This window comes from Psittacula echo, assembly GCF_963264785.1.
Source record: "Psittacula echo genome assembly, chromosome: 2".
Classification (NCBI taxonomy): Eukaryota; Metazoa; Chordata; class Aves; order Psittaciformes; family Psittacidae; genus Psittacula; species Psittacula echo.
This window is the reverse complement of record NC_137737.1, coordinates 13,341,356-13,362,639: the sequence shown is the minus strand read 5'-3', so window position 1 is coordinate 13,362,639 and position 21,284 is coordinate 13,341,356. Positions and strand designations below refer to the sequence as shown.

Here is a 21,284-nt window from a genome sequence, read left to right as displayed (position 1 = left end):
GTCAGTATCTATAGAGTACACAATGCATACTTACGTAATCTTGTTACCACCACCTTAGAGCCTGCAAACCACCCATGCAGCTATCGAGCAGTTCTGTAAGTGACTTCTCTTACCTAAGCAGCCTGAAATACTTCAGAATCAAGGAGGTACTTCTCTGGAGTTCAAAGGAGAAATTGCTGCTTCAGGAGAATAGTTAGTCTCCAAAACCAAAACTGGAAAAGCAGACATCATACACACAAACACAGTGGTTGCTCAACCACAAGCCTCAGAGCAAAGAGAACGGATGGGTGGTAGACTGCAAACATAGACCAGAGCAGAGAGGCAAGTACATGGACAGTCTTCAAATCACTCTTTATCCATAAGTGCATGAAATTTCTGAATTCTAAGTTCAAAGATTTGCACTTTTGGAATGCAGTTTTATTTTTTTAGCACTGATTTACAAACAAGTCCAGTTGCATCATTCATGCAGAGACATCCTAAGAAGACAGAAGCAGAAAGGATCAAGTCTAAAGCTTTGTTACATGGTGCAAAGGAAATAATGATGGGGAGAGAGTTCCCTCATACTTATTTGAGAAGATTACCACTGCAGACATTAAACTCTTATGAAATAAACCCCATTAATGACAACTAGTAATTTTACTTCTAGTTAGTGAAACTAATTTTATTTCTGTGGTAGTGGGAGAAATTTGTTGTTTTGTTAATTTAGTCTAACATTAAGACTGCTCAAAGGCAAAAGCTGCTCAATGACAGAAATACTGAAAACATAGAAATTTGAGGCTTGTCTCCAGAAAATATGATTTTTAGGAGGGAAAGGGAGAAGAACATAAATACTGAATATGCTTCATCAGGCTTGCTGACCGAAATGAAACACTTCCTTTAAGAATGAGAAACCTAATAAGTAAATCATTTAACACAGAAAGCATTTCTAGACTTCAAATAAAAAGACTTGCTTTTTAACATCTTCTGACTGTTGCATTTTAAGTACTTAAGAATATTTTTGTGTGTTGACATTTTTGAAATAGGGAAAACTATAAACATTGAAAATACAAACTATTAACAGAATTTGAAACACAGGACTCAAAATCAGACCTTGCAGTGCAAACAGAGAAGAGGCAAAGGATCAGAAAATGGAATCGCTGTAGAGATAACAGCACAGTACTGAGAAATAAGAGCAGTGGTACTGCCTCACATTAAGGACACAAGTATCAGGTCTTCCAATACACCAGTGTAGGTTTTTACCTACACTTTCACCTCACTGTGGTCCTGACCTTTCAAGCACTTTTATTATAGCAACCTGCAGCAAGAGCCTACTCCCTTCTAGCAAGAGGCTGCGAACGGCAGCAGCTTTCATCAGCTTCAGGGGTACCTAAAGCTGACCTTGTACATACTTAGCATCCTGCCAGACATGGGCTGGCCCCAGAGCAACTGAGTGAGCCACTGAGGTTACTTTCCAGGCTCTGTGCTGGGCTCTAAACTTTTGCCATTATCAAGGGAATGATTTCATATTAAAAGCCTCTGGATTTTTTACAAAACCTTGAAGTGGAACTCACACCTCATCTTAACATGCTCAAGGGCAGATGTAAAATAGGGTAGTTCAGTTTTGCCCTTTAATCTTACATTAAGTTGCCCAAAAATAGAGCCAGTGAGTAAAATAACTGCATCCAAGAAAAGCTTAGATGAGCTTCAGTTCAATGTCTTCAACTTTTTTCATGATCTCAATAATTTCTGGGGTAACGTTATACAAAACATCTTAATAGACTTTCTGGGACGCTACTCTTTTAAATCTGACAAATATGAACAAGCACAAATCTCAAATAGCTAGTTTAAAACAAGTGTATTTACCATTTTTCCTCATCCAGCATGAAAGTTTTCTCCTTTGATGAAAAAGGTGTGCCTATTTTAACAATAACAACATATAGATAGGAAGCTACTTACTTTCTGTTCTAGGTTATACTCCAGACACTTATTAATACTTTTACACTTATTTATGACAAATTATAAGGAATACAACAACTATTACGTAGTTACGTCACGCAACTAAATTCTATTTGTATTAACCCATGTTTTTATGTTTAAATACCAGTTATTATCCTCCTGGTTCTCTTTGGTACCATCTTTTACAAGCAACACAGCCAAATGTCTTCTCCATAACATACAAAAGTAGATAAATGCAGATGCAGAACTGGTTGTTCTAAAAATGAATGTGGCTGTCTTGCTTACCCGGAATTGAGAACTGTGGTATTCGCTCAGGAAACAGGCAAAGCTAGAAAAGTCAGCACACATCTTACTTGTGCTGGTCTGGTGACTATTTAAATTTCTTCTCAAAGCTTTTGAAGTAAAGCAGGCATGGAGAGTTAGGGGAATACTGTGGCATCTTTGGTAAAAGAGTAACCTAACAGCACAAAATGGTTATTTAAATAGTTGCTCGTCTTTAGATGCTGCAACCTGTTTGAGATTCCATTTAGCCTAGGTTTAATATTCAATTCATACGTACATGATGTTCTGGTTTATACATATTGCATGTATGTGTATTTTATATATCTTCACAAAAAATACAGTTTCTGTTCGTGATGGAAGGATTCTTAAATTCGTAGATTAACCTGTTCTAGCTTCATTATATCCTAAAAGTATGTTTTCAGCCGTAAGTAATTAAAGAATCTGATGTCTGTAATAAAATAGCAAAACTAAGTTGTTGCATAAAAGCTTAAGGTGTGGTTCAAAGTACAGCTTTGTTCTGAAAAATTACTGTAAAAACAGTATGAAAAAAAATCCACGTTTGTTGCGCCTTGGTTCTGACACACCAGATACACTTTTTGTAGTTGTTGTCTTTTAGTTTGGGTACCCCCTCCAAGGCCCACAAACCCAGCCTTGGCTCCTGCTGTCACCCAGCATTATTTCCTGCTCAGTCTCACTTCCTGTAACTAAAGTTCTCCCTGTGAAACTGTCCTCATTACAGCTGTGTAATCCCAGTTTTTAAAAGTGATGCCCTCGGTGACACCTGTGCAAGCTGAGCTGAGGTTGTGTAAGTAACCAACTGGCTCTCTTAAACGGGTGCTAATAAACAAGTCTGCACAAGAAGCTATAATCCAGTTTGTGTGTGCTCATTCTCTCTTTTTTAGCTGAGCTGGTCGGAATAATTAATGAGCGTACAAAATATCCAGGCATGAATCATCACAAAAGTTACTGGATCTCCTCTTGAATGCTACAGAAATGTTGAGCAAGACTGTCACTCTTCAGAATTAAATCATGCCTGGAAGCAGAATTGGCCAGTGTATATTTGGAGTGACAGCTGCGTGCTTTTATACCACTTGTCCATTTACTCAGCCTAGAAATAGTAGAAGAGAGACTCTTTCCTTGCATTAACTATAGCTTTGTTTACTCTGTTTGAAACAGTTTGACTTTTGCTAATACAATTCAAGAAGTTTCATAGAGTTGCATAGGTATCACACATAGGTGTAATTTAGGACATCCTTTAACAATCATGATTATATGCATGATCCTCTTAAAAACCCCTAAAAAGGCAACCCAAAACCTTAGAAATTGCAAATAATCTTTTCTTGTTCATGTATCAAATCCAGAATTCTACAATATTAAAGGTTTTTTTAGATCATAACTGTGCATTACATACATAAATACTTGCTTTTTATGCCTTCTAGGTCTCAAAGCTTGAGGTCCACAACCCTTGAAAGACACAACATGAAGTCCACATAGAGACAAATTTGCTACAAAATCTAAGTAATTCTATGTTCAAACTCTAAAATGCAATGTACATTTAAAGCAGTATTATAAATTTCATTTAGCTTAATTTGTTTAAATATTTTCAAATTATATATCCACTTTTCAGTGAGGCTGGTTCTAGTGTTAAATTTGGACATATGGAGTCTTACAGTAGCTTACTCTCTAGCTTAATAAAAGTCTGAAGAGTGATGTGCTATATCAAAATCCTGTATACAGTAAATGATTAAAGACAAACGTCAACAGGTTAGATCTGAAGAAACGTAAGACATGGTTTCAACTGTATTTTTATTTAAATTAAATATTACAAACATTTCCGTAAAATTTTCACATTTTTCATCTTCCTCATTGTTTTCTAGTAGTTGAATTCCAGTAGCATAGTATTTCTGTAAAATGTCAAGAATAGAAACTTACCTTATAAAACAACCAACCACATTTGTAGAGTATAATAGTCCTACAATTTCAAGCACTGGAGCTGTTATCTGCTCTAATCACAACACGGCTGTCTTGGTTTAAGCTCAGCCGTAAATCACGCAGTTGCTCTCTCACTAGCCCTCTTTCCTTCTCCTGCTCCCGGAGGGATGGGGAGGACAACCGAAAGAATGCAACTCCCACGGGTTGAGATAAGAACAGTTTAGTAACTAAGGTATAACACAAACCACTACCGCTACCACCAATAATAATAATGATAAGGGAAATAACAAGGGAAGAGAATACAACCACTCACCACCCGCCACCAGATACCTAGCCCGACCCAGCAGTGAACTAGCCCTCCTGGGTAACTGCCCCCAGTTTACATCCTTGGCATGACGTGCTATGGTATGGAATACCTCTTTGGCTAGTTTGGGTCAAGTGTCCTGTTCTCTGCTTCCTCTCAGCTTCCCCTCCTCCCTGGCAGAGCATGAGACTCAGAAAGTCCTTGGCCAGACAAAACATTTGAGCAGTAACTAAAATCATCGGTGTTATCAGCACCGTTCCCAGGCCGAAAGTCAAAAACACAGCGCTGCACCAGCTACTAACAAGGAGAAGAAATGACTGCTACTGCTGAACCCAGGACAATGGCAAAGCTGGTTTTGCCCTAGATCTTTAGGTATACGTACCTTATAGAAAAATATTACTGAATTCCCAGTTTTTTTATTTTCCATTCAGCTAATAGAATTAAACCAAATCTGCTTAATTTGAACAGTTTGTTTCTCTCACAGTTCTGAGCATCCATAGCTGCCATTGACTGAAGTGGCAGTGTCTGCTCATGAGCTGTAAAAATAAATGGACCAAAAGCAATGGTGATTAAGTCTACAAAGAAGATACCATTGATTGGCTTCTCTGAGCAATATACAGATTTGACAATCTCTAAAGTAAAGCTCAGCCTGACATTTAAATTCCCGTGTCATTTGTTTCTCCAATTTAACAGTGCTTGTATGAAGGAAAGTATGACTCTCATGAAGCTGTATGGCCCTCAGCTTCAAATAATGACACAAATTAACATCAGACATACACTAACAGGGAAGCAGCACACTTGAAGCAGTGAGCAGCAGCAAGCAGCAGCATGCAGCATAGAGCCTTGATACTGCTGGGAAAGAAGCCTCTGACTTCCAGTTATTCCATTTGGTCCTTTTTCAGACAGAGGGTTAACTTTGTTGCTAGAGAAAATTAGAAAGTGGCTCAGTGAAAGCCATTTGTCTTACATGGAGAATGTGCACTTGACATTGAAGAGAATTGTAAAGGAGTGGTTCCTTCAGGTAGGAAGCAAAAATAAAAGAGTATTTTAATTATATTTTCTAAAGAAGACAAAAAAATCAGAATGAATATGTCTTATTTATATGAGTAATTATATGAATACGTTCAACTCTGTATACTGGTGGGAACACTGTAGTAGGTGAAGATAATTTGGGTGTGGGGATAGCAGGCATAAGAGAGTTCTGATAAACATCCATTAGATTTTAGTGTGTTAAAAAATCTATATTGAAAAGTCATATTTAAACTTTACATTCTATGACATTTCTACATGAAAAAAATAGACATCAGAAAACTAAGAAAAACATGAGTACAAACCCAAAGATCCACGTTTACTCACTTGTGCTTAATACAGACACTGCTCCTTAGTTTTGCAAACTCAACACAACCGTATAAAAGTGTGAGGTGATTTCCTCTACATGGCTTGTGCGTCATCAGTAAAATCGATCAGCATTTACACAATCCCTTTTGGGGGGTATATAACACAGAAAAAATAGATCATGACTTCAGGCTGAGCTTTCATGAATGATACATATCACAGGAAATTGTCAGTATTTATATATATATCAAATGGAACATAAAGACATATAGAAGTACATTTATCAGGTCTATAAGGACAACAATAATTGGATCTTTAGTTGTTTTTAAAATGGAGTAACAATGAAAAGCTCTATATGAAAATTAAATATAGCATCGTAGACAATAATGATAAATAATGACTGCTATGTTAAACCAATCAGTCTCCATCACTAAACTAATCTACCAGTTAAACTAATAGCTGGAAGTTATTCTTTGGAGGAGGGATGGAGGGCATAGGATTAAGAGAGAAGGAGAAAACAGGGAGGACACAGAAGGGAAAACACATTGGATTAAGTTAGACGATAATCCTACATGTATGCCATTACTATTATGTTCTTAACCAGAGGCATCATGAAACAAAAGCTTCATGGGAAGATTTGAAATCCTAAGGAGAGGGACAAAAAAAGAGAAGGTATTCAAAACTGTACAAATAGCAAATATTATATGAGAAAACATTTTTCTCCCATTAAAATTGTTCCAGTGACAAAATCTCTAAACTATATACAAATCATTGCAGAAAGTTGACATTGTTGTGTTTCATACAGCTGACTTACAGATTCATCCTAGAAATACTTACTTAAGTGACCATCACTGTAGAAAGAGCTAAGATCTCACCAATGGAATGCCCCAACTAAGCAAAACAGTTTGAGACACACCTTTTCAGAGAAAAGGGACAGGAGTGAGTAAATCAACAGGTTCTATTAGGTATGTCAAAGAATCTGTATTAACCTACTGTATACAAAGACAACAATGTACAGAAAATATATTTAAAGGCAAATTCAACAATCATTCATTCATTCATTTATTTTCAGCAGAAACTCTTTATTAACAAGGCAAGATTTATAGTAGCTTCAGTAAGAATTTGTTCAAGGCAGACTCATAACTGATTGTGTATTTTGTAACTGCACCCATTTCACAGCAGAAGTTCAAACATAACCTTCGTTTTTTGGCTTCTAATTAAAGGTTTATAATGAAATTTTATCTAACTTGACTGTTTAACTATTCATTAATGATGCTGAACTCGGAATTTCACTGTGACATCCAGTACCACTGTCTGTAGTAACTGCACTAAGCACTGCTTTTTAGTCAAGCGAACAATTGTTCTTTCATGTGGAAAAAAAATGCCTGTCTGATCTAAAGGAGATAGTGTCTTAAAGAAAAACGTGCAGCCTATGGTATCAAAAGACTGAACTTATGCAAATACCAACACTTCATCAAAGAATAATGTACAAATGATTGAAAACATTTTCCCCTTTATGTAACAGATAATCATCCCACACAGACCTGTGTCATCCCAGATTTCAGAAGGCTCCAAACAAACCATCCACTCAAGAGGGAACAAATAACCTCTCCTTCCAGCTAGACCAAACCAAAATGGTTCAGTATAATTTTAATGAAGACTTCTCATAAAGTCCAGAAAAACAGCAGGTGGTTGCTTCTGTAAGAATATACTTCAAATAGAGATGTAAGTTGTAGTACTTTTAGTTTTTTTGGTCTTTCCTAATGATATTCCATGAGGAATTTCCTACTTCATCTCCCAGCAATGAGAACATTATTTACACTAGAGAAATTAACATAATGTTAAAAATAAGCATGGTGAGGCTATGCTGTATGATCAACTGAGGAAAGAGATTGAGACAGTACAGGGTTTCTTAGACATAAAGTTATAAAATACTAACAAAACTAAACAAAGTTGTTTTGTGTCTATAACAGAATTAATTCACTTGCATGTCCCTTTTTCTTTATGTACATCCACTTGAGCTTATTTTAGTAACACATCTGACCTCTCCCAAGGGCTCTGGTGAATACTCGTGAGTCCTACCACTGGGCTTATAATTTTAACAGTGCTTTTTTGTTCCAATACAAAATGTAGTCTCCTCCTGCCCTCTGATCATCTTTATGATCTTACAGTTCTTACTCAGTGACAGGGGTATCAAAAAGCAAATGACTACAGATCTGATCTGAAGCCTGCTTCACAGCAGCGTCTCACCAATACTTTCATGCCCATTAGAATCACAGAATTAACGAGGTTGGAAAAGACCTTTAAGATCAAGTCCAACCCTTCCCAAGCACTGCAAAGGCCACTGCTAAACCATGTCACTAAGTGCCTCGTCTACACAGTTTATGAACACTTGAAGGGACAGTGACCCTACCATTGCCCTGGACAGCCAGCCTATTTGAATGCGTGAGCACTCTGTGAAGAAATTTTTCCTAATATCCAATTTAAAACTCCCCTGGTACAGTTTGAGGCTGTTTCCTATTGTCCCATCACTTGTTGCTTAACTTTTTACTTGTTAGTTGGCTCTTTATGTATAACTAGAATAAATTTACTGGTATAGTCATTTCTTTAGGTATGTTATCCTGAGGAATTCGGATACTAGGTTGTATTTATATGTTGACAGTTCGTAAGTCGGGTCGCATCTGTACCAGATAAGGTGTCAATGGTTGCGCGGTATTTTCACCCACACACTCAGCCTGGCACGCATCCAAGTAAGCTTCCAGTAGCAGGTGAACACCGCACTGGAGACTTACAGCAGGAAGTGCAGCCTGGCGGGCCTCGCAGGGTGCGCGGCGGTTTCCACTCCGGTTCTGTGGAGGCGGCTGCGGCCTGCGGCGGCTCTCACTGCGGAACGCCACTCGATAAAATCAACCCCCAGCTAAACCCGAGCAGCAAACACAAAGGAGAAGGTCGCGGACCTACCTCGCCCCGCCACAGCGGTGAGTCAGCCGGCCTACCCAGTCATAAGGCGGGCTGAGACGGAGATCTGACTGCAGGCGGGAGCCATCGCCCTTCTCCTCGCCAAAAAAGCACGACCCCCTCCCTCTGCTACCTTCTGAGGAATAGAGACTCGGGAAAAAGAAGAACATCTGCCCTCCGGACCCGTATTTAACGGGGTCCACCCGCGGCAGCACCTCCCCTCAGCAGTACAGCCGTCTCAAGACACAATCCTCCCTTCCCCATCCTACCGCCCGCCAGCGCCGCACGGCCGCACCCGCCAGCGCCCCGCGCATGCGCGCCCACCGCCCCCTCGCCCCTTCCTCCCTGGCGGCGTGCCCCGCGCCTGCGCGGTGTGGTTCGCCGGCCTGCAGGGGGGACGGTGCCGGTGTCTGTGTGCCGCTTCTCGTCTCCCGCTTTCTTTTCTCTTAGTGCCGGCTCCTTCCTTCTCGGCTCCGAATTAACCGCTGCTTCCAGCCGCGTTTTCGGTGTGGCTGTAACCGCCCGGCATTGAAGGGGAGGAGGCAAAAGCGCGGGGCGGGGGAGGAGGAGGGCGGCCTGGAGCGGTGCGGCTCGTCTTTGCCAAAGCTCTGGTCCTTGCGGCCCCTGTCGGGGAAGGGGCGGGAGAGTGAAGAAAGGCAGCAGCTGCCTTGCTGCGGCCACTGGACGGTCCGTGCCCGGCGGGCCCCGCGCTCGCCCTGGGGCGGCTTCTACCACCTTTCTTTGGACTCTGGGCGTGGGGAGTGAGGGAAGGAAGGAGCCTGCGGCGATTCCTGGGCCCGCTAGTCCCTCGCACCCGTGTAAGGCGGGGAGGGGAGAAGGAAGCAGTGTCCCTATCAGTATAAGGGCGTTCTGGTGCTGCAGCAGGCTGGCCCGCAGGTAAGGCTCCCTGGGGCCCGGATAAGAAGAGGGTGAGGGCCGGGGAGGGGGGAGGGTGTCATGTACATATAAACCCGGACGGGGCGGGGAAGCAGGGTGGGAACCCGGTTCTTCGGGTTTAGAGGAGCGGGGAGGGCACGGCGGCTCGGCGGGGACTCCGTCGCCAGGTAGGAGAACAGAAAGCGAAACGGTAAGGGCGGCAGCGGCGGTGTGTGGCCGCCTTCCCTGCGGCCGCTGTCAGGGCCGGAGAGGGGAAGCCGGGACTGGCCGAGCCCTTCCGGCAACGCTGTTCCCTGCCGCCTGCCGAGCTTGATCCATCGCCCTCGGCCCGCAGGCCTGCGGGAAGGTGCCGTTCATCCTCCGGGACTGAGTGGAAAGGGTGAAATGAGGGGGAGAAAGAGGGGAAGGAGGGAAAGGCAGATGACCTGAAATCTCAGCTGTGTGTATTTCGGTGCTTTTTGCACTTCCTTGAAGTGTGTTACCACAGCTTCACGGTTCCCCAGAGCAGCAAGCAGGGCGTGCCCATTCGGTGGAGTTGTGGTATGGTTCAGGCAGGCTTTCTGATGCTTAGTTGGGCTTTTCTGTTTTATTTTAGGCCATAGTTTCTTTTATTTTGTTTTCTTTGTATGCCCTGCTGCTATGATTGCCAAGAGTGTTGATGATGATAGAGAGATGGACACATTCGTGAGTTTGGAAGTAGCTTGAAAACAGCTCTGTGCTGTGATCTGCTCCACGTGTTTTAAGTGATTTCCAGTTTGAATCCTGGCATGATACTTTGAAGTGTTATGTATTTCACTGATAATAAAAACGTTTTGTAGATGAAGCAGTACTACATTAAATTTGTATGATCTACTCGGTGACTCCCTCATTTTAGAGACACTTGCAGACATTTTTGGCTTGAAATGAGAAAAGTCCAGGATCAGTTTTACCCCTTTAAAGTATCAATGCTAGCATCAGACATCTTTGGAGGTGTGTGGGGGTTTGGTCATAAATTACCTGTAAAAAATAAATCAACATTTGTGTGGTGAGTTCTTTGAGCATTTATTGTCTTGGCTGTAAAGTGATGTAACTAAATGTATTGGGGCCCAGAAACAGTTATCTTAATATGCATCTGCTTCCTCGCTTAATGTAATTGCTTAGTGATGATATAGGAACAGATGAAAAGCGCTCTAGCAGTGCGGAATATTTTGATGTATGTGACATGCGTTTTCCATTGTTTTATGTTCCTTGGGTTTGGAAAAGTTTACCTTGGAGTGTCAATCCACTCACCTGAACTGAATTGCTGGAGCACCTCTGCTATGGAGACAGGCTGAGGGAGCTGGGTTTATTCAGCCTGGAGAAGAGAAGGCTCCAGAGAGACCTTAATGTGGCTTCCAGTGCCCAAAGGAGGCATACAAGAAATCTGGAGAGGGGCTTTTTACAAGGGCAGGACAAGGGGGAATGGCTTTAACTTGACAGAGAGGAGGCTGAGATTAGATGTAAGGCAGAAAATTTTCCCTGTGAGGGTGGTGAGGCACTGGCACAGGGTGCCCAGAGAAGCTGTGGCTGCACCATCCATGGCAGTGTTCAAGGCCAGGTTGGACGGGGCTTGGAGCAGCCTTGTCTAGTGGAAGGTGTCCCTGCCTGTGGCAAGGGGTTGGAAATGGATGAGCTTTAAGATTCCTTCCAACCAAACCATTCTATGTTTCTGTGAAATTTGTCATGTGTAAGCTTGTTGCCCTAAATATCTGTACTTCTTGTGAACTGACTCCAAACGAGCTTTCTTTTTGTTTTTTCTTTAATGACTCTCATTGTCTCAGAAGATGGCATAGTACTTCAACACATGTAAGCGTTAAGAAAGTGCTGTTGAAATTGGGCTGCAAGCAGTGAGGATCTGTAGAACATGTTGATGTCTAGACTTTCACACAGCGCTGAAGTTGGCATGTGCATATAGCCAAAAAAGTAGAAAGGTATCGTATACAGTTGAATCCTTTGGTATATAATGCCAGCAGAGGATTAGAAACCAGTAACAGATTTGATACTAAGTGATAGTTTGTGTTTGTAAGAGCCTGATTTCAAGGTGCATGGTGATGGTTGTAGATCAGTACAGTCCAATAGTGATAAAAAAATGATTAGAGATTCTTTCTGAGAAAGTAATGAAATTATTCTATGAACTTTCTGACAAAGTAATCAAAATCTGTTATCTTGAACATCTGGAAAGTGAGTAACACGTAAGTGTAATGGACACTTTGTGTTTACGCATTACTTGTCATTGAAAAATAGTTTCTGTAAATAGTACTGTCTGCTTGTGGAGATGATAAAGTTACTATTTTTTTCTTGGGCATGCAGTTAAGAGGTGCTTCCAGGGAAGAGGTGGAGGGGCACCTCCCAAAGAGTCAGTGGAGCCAAGTATTTCTATGCCTACCAGACTGCTACTACACCAGAGAAGTAGTCAGCAGAAGTGGTGCCTGCTGATGGAAGAAACAGCAAGTGGAGAAAGCTCCAAGAAGTACCCAGGAGAATTTGTCTTGCTCTCTTCAGTAGCTTTTCTTTGTTGTACTGTAGCTGTAGCAGTCGTAGAACAGTATGTAGGAGTGTATTAAATTGGTAATGGAAAAATACCTTAAATAGTTGCAGCTTGTTACTGAACGTGGGTTGTTACCATGGGGTTCTCTGTTTGTTTCATTAAAAAATAAAAATGGAGGCTCAATATAGTAGCAGTGTGTTGTTTTGATTTTTTTTTTTTTTTAATAAGGACTGAATCATTCTTTTGCGAAATGATAGAAAGAATACTCATTTTGAAAAAGTCAACAATGCAAAAATGGTGGTTGTTCCATTTTAGAATAAACACTTATAGAAGGTTCTTGTGGCTTTGCTTTTTATCATGCATTCCATGGTGCTTGTTCTAGTACTGTTATTTCCTTATATTTTAAAATCATGCTTTTTTTTTTTTTTTTTGTGGGTCTTCAGCATTTGTGGTAGCACTGATTCTAGAAAAGTCCCAACTGTTGCAATACTTCTCTGAAGCATACATATGCTTTACATTGTGGCCTGAGAGATCCTCTGTTGAGTGACCATTGTAAGAGCTCTGCAGATGCATCTTGCCACTGATGCTAATCTCCTGTATGTAATGTTTTATTTTGTGAGTTAATGGTATCTGCAAGTGCAGCTGTTAGCAACTGACTGGCAGAGAACTCGTACTTCATAAAATGAGTACCACTGCTTGAAGCTGCATCACTGCATGATGTTGTCTTGGAACTTTAGTAGTTTGCAAAGACTGAGGTAGGTCACCAGAGATAGTTTGGTGTCTCTGGAGGCTACATTGATACGGTTGCTGTGTTGCATTACTGTAAGTTTACCAACCCTAAACGGGCACAGTTATACCTTACAAGCTCCATCAGGCAACACTTTTGCAGACTCTGTAATGGCTTTTTGGTTATCTTAACTGGTGACTTTCTGTTAATAGTTATCTTCATAACACAAACTGAGGGATTTCCACCTTCTCTAGGGAACTGTCATTCTATTGCTAAATACCAGGAACTCATGAGAAGTTCTGTTTCTCAGTTTTAAATTGGCAAACAAACTGCAAATGTACTGCATTAAAGGGGTAGATTGTGCAGTTGTGAGCTGTCAACTATCCAAAGAACAACTTTTTTCCTGAAGAAGCTGACACCAGCTTGTCTGCTCAAAGCAGAAACCTTGTGCCAACGGTTTCTGAAGTGGGCTGTGATTAGAGATGAACAGGTTTTTTTAAAATGGAAACACTATTCATGAACTGGAATAACTTTGCCTCCATCATAGTGGTAAGCACTGTAATCTTTTGGCAGACAGTAATTATATGCTTTTCTCAGTCTTTGCTTTTTGCCTTTAATGTTAGGCTGTTTTCCTGATATTAGCAGCTCTTTTTTGCAATAGCTCTGGTTTTTCTGAACAAGGTTATTCTAAATGAAAATTCTAAGTGAGTCCTTAAAACTGTTGCATTAAAACCCTGTTTATTTCCCTTTCCTGTTCCCCACATGCTCCTTTGTTGGGTCATGATCACACTGTGAGCATGCAAATCCTTTTTGTTCTCAGGTATTTTTGGGCACATGGGCAGACAACAGTAACTCCAAAGAGCATACCCTTGTATAGGGGCATTCTTCTGGGGAAGAATCTTGTGTTAGTCTTGCTTAATTTTAACTAAATTAATGTATTTTTATTCTATGTCCATTTATTTCTGTGTGGTCTTTAGCATTTACTTTGACAAATCACTGAAGGTTAAGCAAGCAAGGTTTTGATTTCTAATGTGAGTCTTTCTGCTCTTTCTCAAATATGAATGCTCCTTCTGCTGTTTCACAGTGATAATTCCTCTGGCTTGTTTGTAGTTTTGTGTTGCAGCTGCAGTTTCATGAGACAGTTCTTTAAAATTGCTGGGTTGGGTTTTCCACTGTTCTTCCAAGCACATAAACTTTTAGAACTTTAATTGTGGGTATGGTAGCTTTCATACCTTCATTCAGCAGCTGCATTCATGTGAAGTAAAGAGCAAGTGTTCAGTTATGAAGTATATTTAGATCCTTTGATTTTAAACTCCAGCATCATTGCATGGCACTCCTGCTTCTTAGATCTTTCTTTTTAGCTAGCTGTTTGAAAAAGCTTTTGCTCTTTTTACTGTACTTCAAGCATATTTTGAGCTATATTTAACATTTGTGGAACTGTCAAAAATCAAAATGAGTGACCACTGTTTGTGCTTTATTAGCAACCTGTGGTTGGTTTTCTGGCAATGCATATGTTTTATTTTTTACTCCTGCTTCTTACATTCATCTTCCTTATCTGTTAATGTTTTTCTAACCTTATTTGTTCAAGTAACCTTCACCGAGCTTTCTCTTTCAAGTTTTTAGACTCTAATTTCAAGAAATTCTAGACTTCCTCTGCTTTACTGTTCCTCTCTCCTGCTGGCTTCACTGCCTTTCCGTACTTATGAAATAAGAAGTATTTAGCCACTAATTTAAATTGGATCAATTTGTAACTGAAATTGATCACACAAATTATTACTATATATCCTGTAATATCTTTAAGGTTGGTTCAGAAAATGTTTAGTACTATGTCTTACTTGTTAAGAGACAGATAAAACTCTAACAAACTTAGGTATTTATGTATTCATACTGTAGAATTAATCAGATTATACTTTATAATGAACAACTTCCCAGTACTGTTTATCTGCCTTGTCATGTGTCAAAGATAATTACCAGCAGTAGGGTCAGTTACCCCCATTGCAGTATTCTGTAGAGCTTCCTTTGTGGTCAACTCAATTCAGATATTTAAAGGTCTGTAGCAGATAAAAACACTAACTTTGCAAGCGGACAGCTGAAACTGCAAGAAACTTTGGATGGATATTATGGATAGAAGGTGCAATTCCTTCTCAGGATTGAAAGAATTTACTTTCTTAAAGTTTTAAACAGCTGTTTGTGGCTATGGACTTAATATGCAGGGCTGCTGGCTTTTATTCCAATATTAATTGGGAAACTGAGGCTGAGTGGTTCTAGGGCAGGGCTCTTTTATGCGTTGGATCAAATATACAGAGATTGTTTCTTCATAGGTGAATTTTAATTACCTTTTGGTCTTACTTGAAAGAGAATAGGGAAGCTTCAGTCTGTCTATTTATAGCCTGCTCACACTGTAGTATCTGAATGCCTTGCATGTATGTGATGCCAAATACACTGGCATAGACCCAGGCATCAGAACAGGTGGTGCCGTTGAAGGTGATGAGTGAGAGGACCTTAAATTGTGGTGTAGCTTGGTCGCACTTTTTTCCTAGACAGTGAGAAAGAAACAAAGAGAACCTTTAGTTAGAAGGTAATAGGAAGAAGAGTAAACAGCAGACTTGGGAGAGAGATAAAATTTGTATGTGCCTGAAGTAAAGACGAATGAGAGGGAACTTAAGGGATTTCCTCCCTGGTCTTCTGGTTTGTTTGGTGACTTCATACACTTGTTTGGAATGAAATACAACAGGATGTCACTTCATCAGTCATGTAATACAATATGTGACCCAGCCTACAGTAAGAAATAAACATGTCATAGGTGTGACTCAGGAATTCTGAACTGTAAATGCTGAAGATTGTAACATACTTTGCTTGTATCATCTTTTATAGTTTAGAAAGCTGTCATGAAATGAGTGGTTACTTAAAGAATAACCCTAAAAGATATTAGCAAGAGCTATTTTAATATGATTTATAAAGGCACAACTTAGCAGGATTTGATGGCAAGGTTCACTCTATTGCTTATTACATGGATGAAGCATACAAAGCGAAACAGAGGTAAAATTCAGCTAAAGACAATTGATACAGAGACCAAAGGCGCAAAGCATAAGGGAGACACACATTGAGTCATGAGGTTCAGATTGGACCCCCTTGCTTTCTAAACTCCTGATGGAGCCTAGGTGCAGCTGGTGTCAAGGATGGGATGGATTGTGGTGGTGCATCCTCCCCCATCCTCTGGGCTGCTCCAGGATCTCAGGAATTTCTGACAGGCCTTGGCCTTTGGGTAATATATTGGGTGCTGAAGTGTCCCTTAACCATACCAGGAGCTTTTATGAGGCTAAGGAGGGAAGCACTGATTGTACCAGTGGCTCCTGTTGTCTGGCTAAGGTGGAAAGAAAGAGAAGGGTAATCAGTCATCCCCTGACAGCCCTGGAACACTCCTTCCCTTGATCACACCCCGAGTGGAACGGTACCATTGTTACTTGAGTTTTGAAAAATTCTTAGCAATTATTGACTTGGGTCTTGATTTTGCCATAGAGGTCTCCAAACTGCTTTCTGCATATTTATATATACAAACATATATATATATATTTGTATATATATATATGTGTATGTATGTATAAGTCCGTCTGAGTACAAAAGGTAAGTTTGCTTGCTTGTTTTTGACACTAAATGGAGAGACTTTTACCAAATGGATTAACAGTGGGAATACTTATCTCAGAGTATTGGGCCTTATCTCAGAGTCTCTCTTCACCCTGCTTTTGAGCTCTGCTGTCCTACTTCCAAGACCCATCCCAACCACTGATAAGAGTGAGGCTGGTGTGCTGCTGTCTGACACCAGAAAAAAGGAAAAACAACAGTAGCAAAAAAACCCTCATGTTGTAAGGGAGTAACAAATAAATTGAACCATGAGCTGCAGGCAGATGGCAGAAACACTCCCTGGCTGGTGAGTCCTGTGTGTTGGTCCAAATGCCTCTATTTTATCCAAACACTCTGCACTGAAAAATGAACGAGCAGCCTGTGGAGGAATGGATAGAATCCAGTGGGGGTACTTACGTCCACTCTTCTCCATCAGGAGTGTGTTCATTAATGGATGATAGAAGTGCATCTGTGTTGCCTTCAGATACTGTGGGTTTATTCTTCTGCTACTGATCTACAAACACTGTAAGGTCACCTTTATGGTTTTTACACAATGAAGGAGTTGTGCACCTGCAATACCGAGTATATTCAGCTTTGGTCTCAGAATAGCAACTTGGAAATGAATCAGATTATTGCATAATTGTTGTATCTCTGCTATGCAGGAGCTTTTAAGAAGGAGGGGGATGCATTTAGTTTCAAGTCTTTGTTGTCATTTGTCTCATCAGCAAATACCTGTTTCTTCTTGTCTGAGCACATTAAGAACAGTAAAATACCTGCAGAATTTGAAGCAGGATAAAAGACTTCCTGCCTGCAAGGAGAAGAGAGGACTAGTGGCATAAAGTTATAAAGGGGGAAGAAGTATGGAAGCTAAAATACAAAAAAAGCCATGGTGCTACTTGGTATCTTCATGTGCTAGAAAGTACCCCAATATATTTTGGCTTTGTGATTGCTGTGTAAAAAGTAATAAAGCTTTGCTTGCACAAAAATACCCATCATGTTTCTCCCACACTCACACTTCCTCTCTCCAATAAAACCGTAAGGAATTTTTGAACACTTGGTGATTAGACCTAGTATGAAAGATAGTTCTTGCACTAGTTAGTTTTAAAAGGATAGCAGATAGTTCCCTTTTAGACTTCTTATATTTTTGTGAAGAAAATCTTGTTCAAAATAAGGTGTATTCCCAAGCCTTATGTGGGATACTTATCTTGTTTATATCCAATAGCTGGACTACCACCAAATTCTGATCTGACTTTTGGAAGAACCTGGATTTCTGGAAGTGGGGCTTCTTTTGGGTATTTGAAAACACTAATTTAGATTATTTGAGTAATGTGCTGCTGTCTTTGGCTGTATGCACAATATTTTGCTTTGGTGGTGAATTTTATATCCTTGCAGTTAATAACAGGTTTCTGGAAGAAGAGTAAGAGGGCATTTTATGTATTATAGTGGGTATATGATACTAGCATGTGTCTCTTATTTCCCAGATTACGAATCTTATAAAGTAAAAGAATGTCTAGAAACATCTTTACTTCTACTATAATGAAATTTCTATGTCAGTAGAAGACTGCAGATCTCATTCAGTTGCAGGTGAATGAGAACAGCTGCATTACAATGTCAATAAACCACAGCTACCTCCTTGGATGCTTTGAAGTTTGTTTGCTGGATCTATCTTTTCTGGTTTTGAGAGCTGTAGTAACTGATCTTGTAAGTGTAGTTCTTGAACCTGTTGTTGCCTTTAGGTTTTCTTCACAGCCATAAATTTAAATGGATACTTATTTCCTTTTAGGAGTTGTGAAAAGCAACAGTGTATACAGGTATTATTACTGAGCAAGGAGCAGTTGGCAGCTGTGCCTAACTTTGAAACCTGTAGGTAAACTGATGGGTTCTGTTTAGCAGAAAAATGCTGAGTGTGTACCTCGTGAGATGCAGTGGTGTTCTGTAAAGCTGCCACAAGTCTTTGTGATAAAGTTTTCTTAGAAATACAGCTGCTGGATAACTTTATACCAATGTCATGTAGGTTTCTCAGGTATTACATAGCTAAAGAATTGGAAAGTTTATTACATTTTGGGGTGTGAATTATTTGGTTTTAATTCTATATCTGAAAACTGATTTTTTCCTGTCTGTTTTTGCAAATACAGAACCAGAGAATAAAAATGGGAACTCCTGGATCGGGACGGAAGAGAACTCCTGTGAAAGACAGGTTTTCTGCAGAAGATGAAGCTCTGAGTAACATTGCCAGAGAGGTTGGTTAATTTCCAATTTCTTGAATTCAGAAGTAGGGATGAAAGCAGTCTCATCCAGAAAAAGTACTTTTTAACAGGAGGAGTAAGAAGTGTAATTAGCCAAAAATATGCCAATTAATATAAACTAAGAGTGTTTTTAATAAGATGTTTACTGAAATGTGTATACAGTGAGATTAATTTTATGGTAAGTGCAACTTAACAAGATCACTTTTAAGCTTAGCAGATATTTCTGTGTATAGTTATATATCCTAGCTAAAGATAAATGAATAATCCAGTTGCTATCTCAGGTCTAAAACTAAAAAAGAAAGAAAAAATCCAAACTTATTCCATCGCAGCGTGCAGTATATGGTGAATATGGTGTATTAGTGTTGAATGAGCAGTAGTCATTATTAAAAGATATCTGTAATACATTCTATTGCAAATGTGAAAAGTCACATTCCTGTCAAAATACGCCTAGTACGTATACCATACCAGAACTTTCTTAACAGCATTACCACCTGAAAAACAGGGAACTGGAGGTAACCAGCCAAAAATGCAATTATCAAGAAGTTGATACAAAGGGGAATTTTGTCCCACTGGATATAGGAAGGAAGCAGATGGAATTTAGAGTCTTACAGATGTCTATTTGGAGTTGAGGTTTTCTGGAAATGCTGTGACTTGGAAACAAAAGCCTTAGTACTGTTTGTATACAAGTGGATACAGGAGCTTTAAGCTAGACCATCTACGAAGCTGCTCACCATACTTGGCAATAAATGAGTGAAAAATGCGGATTCTAATTGGCCTTGTAATGTAAACTGTTGTCTATATATGTGTGTGTATAGTACATATACTTGTGTTTGTAAAGCGTGTATGTGATACATCTTTGAAAACATTGCTTCTGTATGTTTTGAGATGCAGCCATTGTAGGCATAGGAAATGGTCTGTCAGCAAAAATAAAATATTTTCATTTAGTTGGTAACTTTCCAGAAAGCTGTGTTCTCATCAAGCCTGGTGGAAGTTCTTGCCCTGCCAGATATGTTCTGTGTGGGGCTTAGGATGATGTATTGTCTTACTCTCAAGTTCTATCTCATATTTTTTGGGGGAGAATAGTTAACAAAGGAGAAGGAATCTGGCTTTAAATTTCTTCTGAGTATTCTCCACGTGGTACCAGTATAATAACATCAGCTTGCAACTTAGCCTAGAAAGAAAGATCTCAATAGCAAGGTGTAGTAAGTATTATCTTACTTAAAACTACTCTGGGGTTTTGTTCTCTTACATCGCTAACCCCATCAATTAAAATTTGAGCATAAGTGTAAATTAAACAAAAGTGAACAAAGCTGTGCCAGGGGACATTTAGATTGGATATCAGGAAAAATTTCTTCACAGAAAGAGTGCTGAGGCATTGAAACAGGCTGCCCAGGGCAGTGGTAGAATCACTGTCCCTGGAAGTGTTCACACACTGTGTAGGTGAGGCCCTCAGTGACATGGGTTAGTAGTGGTGGCCTTGGCAGTGCTGGGGAATGGTTGGACTTGATCTTAAAGGTCTTTTCCAAACTCAGTGATTCTGTGAAGGTTCTCCCTCCCTCCTTAATGCTAAGTTAAACTAATATGAGATCTCGCAGCTAGAGGTGTTATCTTGCAGAGGTAAGAGTTGAATATGTCTGTTCCAGGGATTAATATATATTAAGTCTTCCCCCTTTTTCTGTCAAAAATGAACTGGTAGACAGCTTGCTGAAAAGTTCATGAAACTCAGTATTCTGATACTAATCTAAATCTGATTAAAATAACTAAAAATTTTGCACTAATCAGCATATCATTTAAGGGCTAGGCATTTCATATTGTCTTTAACTGCTTTATGTCTGTTAATAATTCTTAAAACCTATCTGAATTGTTCTAAATATCCTGATTTTCTTATTGGAGTTTTTTTTTTCCCTTTCTAATATTCTGGCATTTTTCTGTGTTTTGAGGGTCACCTTTCATGGCTTCTTAGGGAGAAGGGAACTCAACGTCTTTCAGAAGTAAATGGTTTGTTACCTTTGTATACACATTTTGAGGCTCTGCATAGCACCATTGCTTCTTTTGTGCTGCCATACCCAGGCTGCACTTCAAGAGTCTTAAAATTGTTACCCAATTTTAAAATAGAGTGTGTAGTTGTATTTCATTATGAATATGGTATTATCACAATATGTACTGCTGTCAGGTTGCTAATCCCTCAGTCTGTGTAGGAAAAGCTGGCCCTCAGATCCATTGTCAGACAGCAGCTGTTGTCATTGAATTAGTAACTGTAATTCATCATATTAGCTAACTTACTGTAAAGAAGACTTTTATTTTAAAGGAACAGAATGCATTTCTTGGGCTCTAACAGTAGAGGCTAGCTAAGAAAACTAAGCTCTGTCTTTAAATAAAATCTGATTTTACTCTGCCGTGCATATACCTTATCATTTGAGGCTGGGGAAATTTTGAGTTACTCTGCTGACATAAGGCATGCTAGTTGTCAGTGCATGAATATATAGAGTAGATGTACTTTGCTGTTCTGGGGCAATTATCTCTGCGACATGGTTTGCTTAT

General features: G+C 39.8%; 1 protein-coding gene across 2 annotated transcripts in view; it reads left to right on the top strand.

Annotated features, from left to right (window-relative positions):
• The first annotated feature begins 9,355 nt into the window (after nucleotides 1-9,355).
• Nucleotides 9,356-21,284, top strand: part of LRRFIP2 (LRR binding FLII interacting protein 2) — a 51,147-nt gene continuing 39,218 nt past the window's right edge. For both annotated transcript variants that reach the window (XM_080611506.1, XM_080611505.1), the window contains exons 1-2: nucleotides 9,356-9,643; nucleotides 18,633-18,737. In XM_080611506.1, coding sequence (XP_080467632.1) covers nucleotides 18,648-18,737 — 90 coding nt within the window. In that variant the 5' untranslated portion in view covers nucleotides 9,356-9,643; nucleotides 18,633-18,647. The remainder of the gene's footprint in view (nucleotides 9,644-18,632; nucleotides 18,738-21,284) is intronic.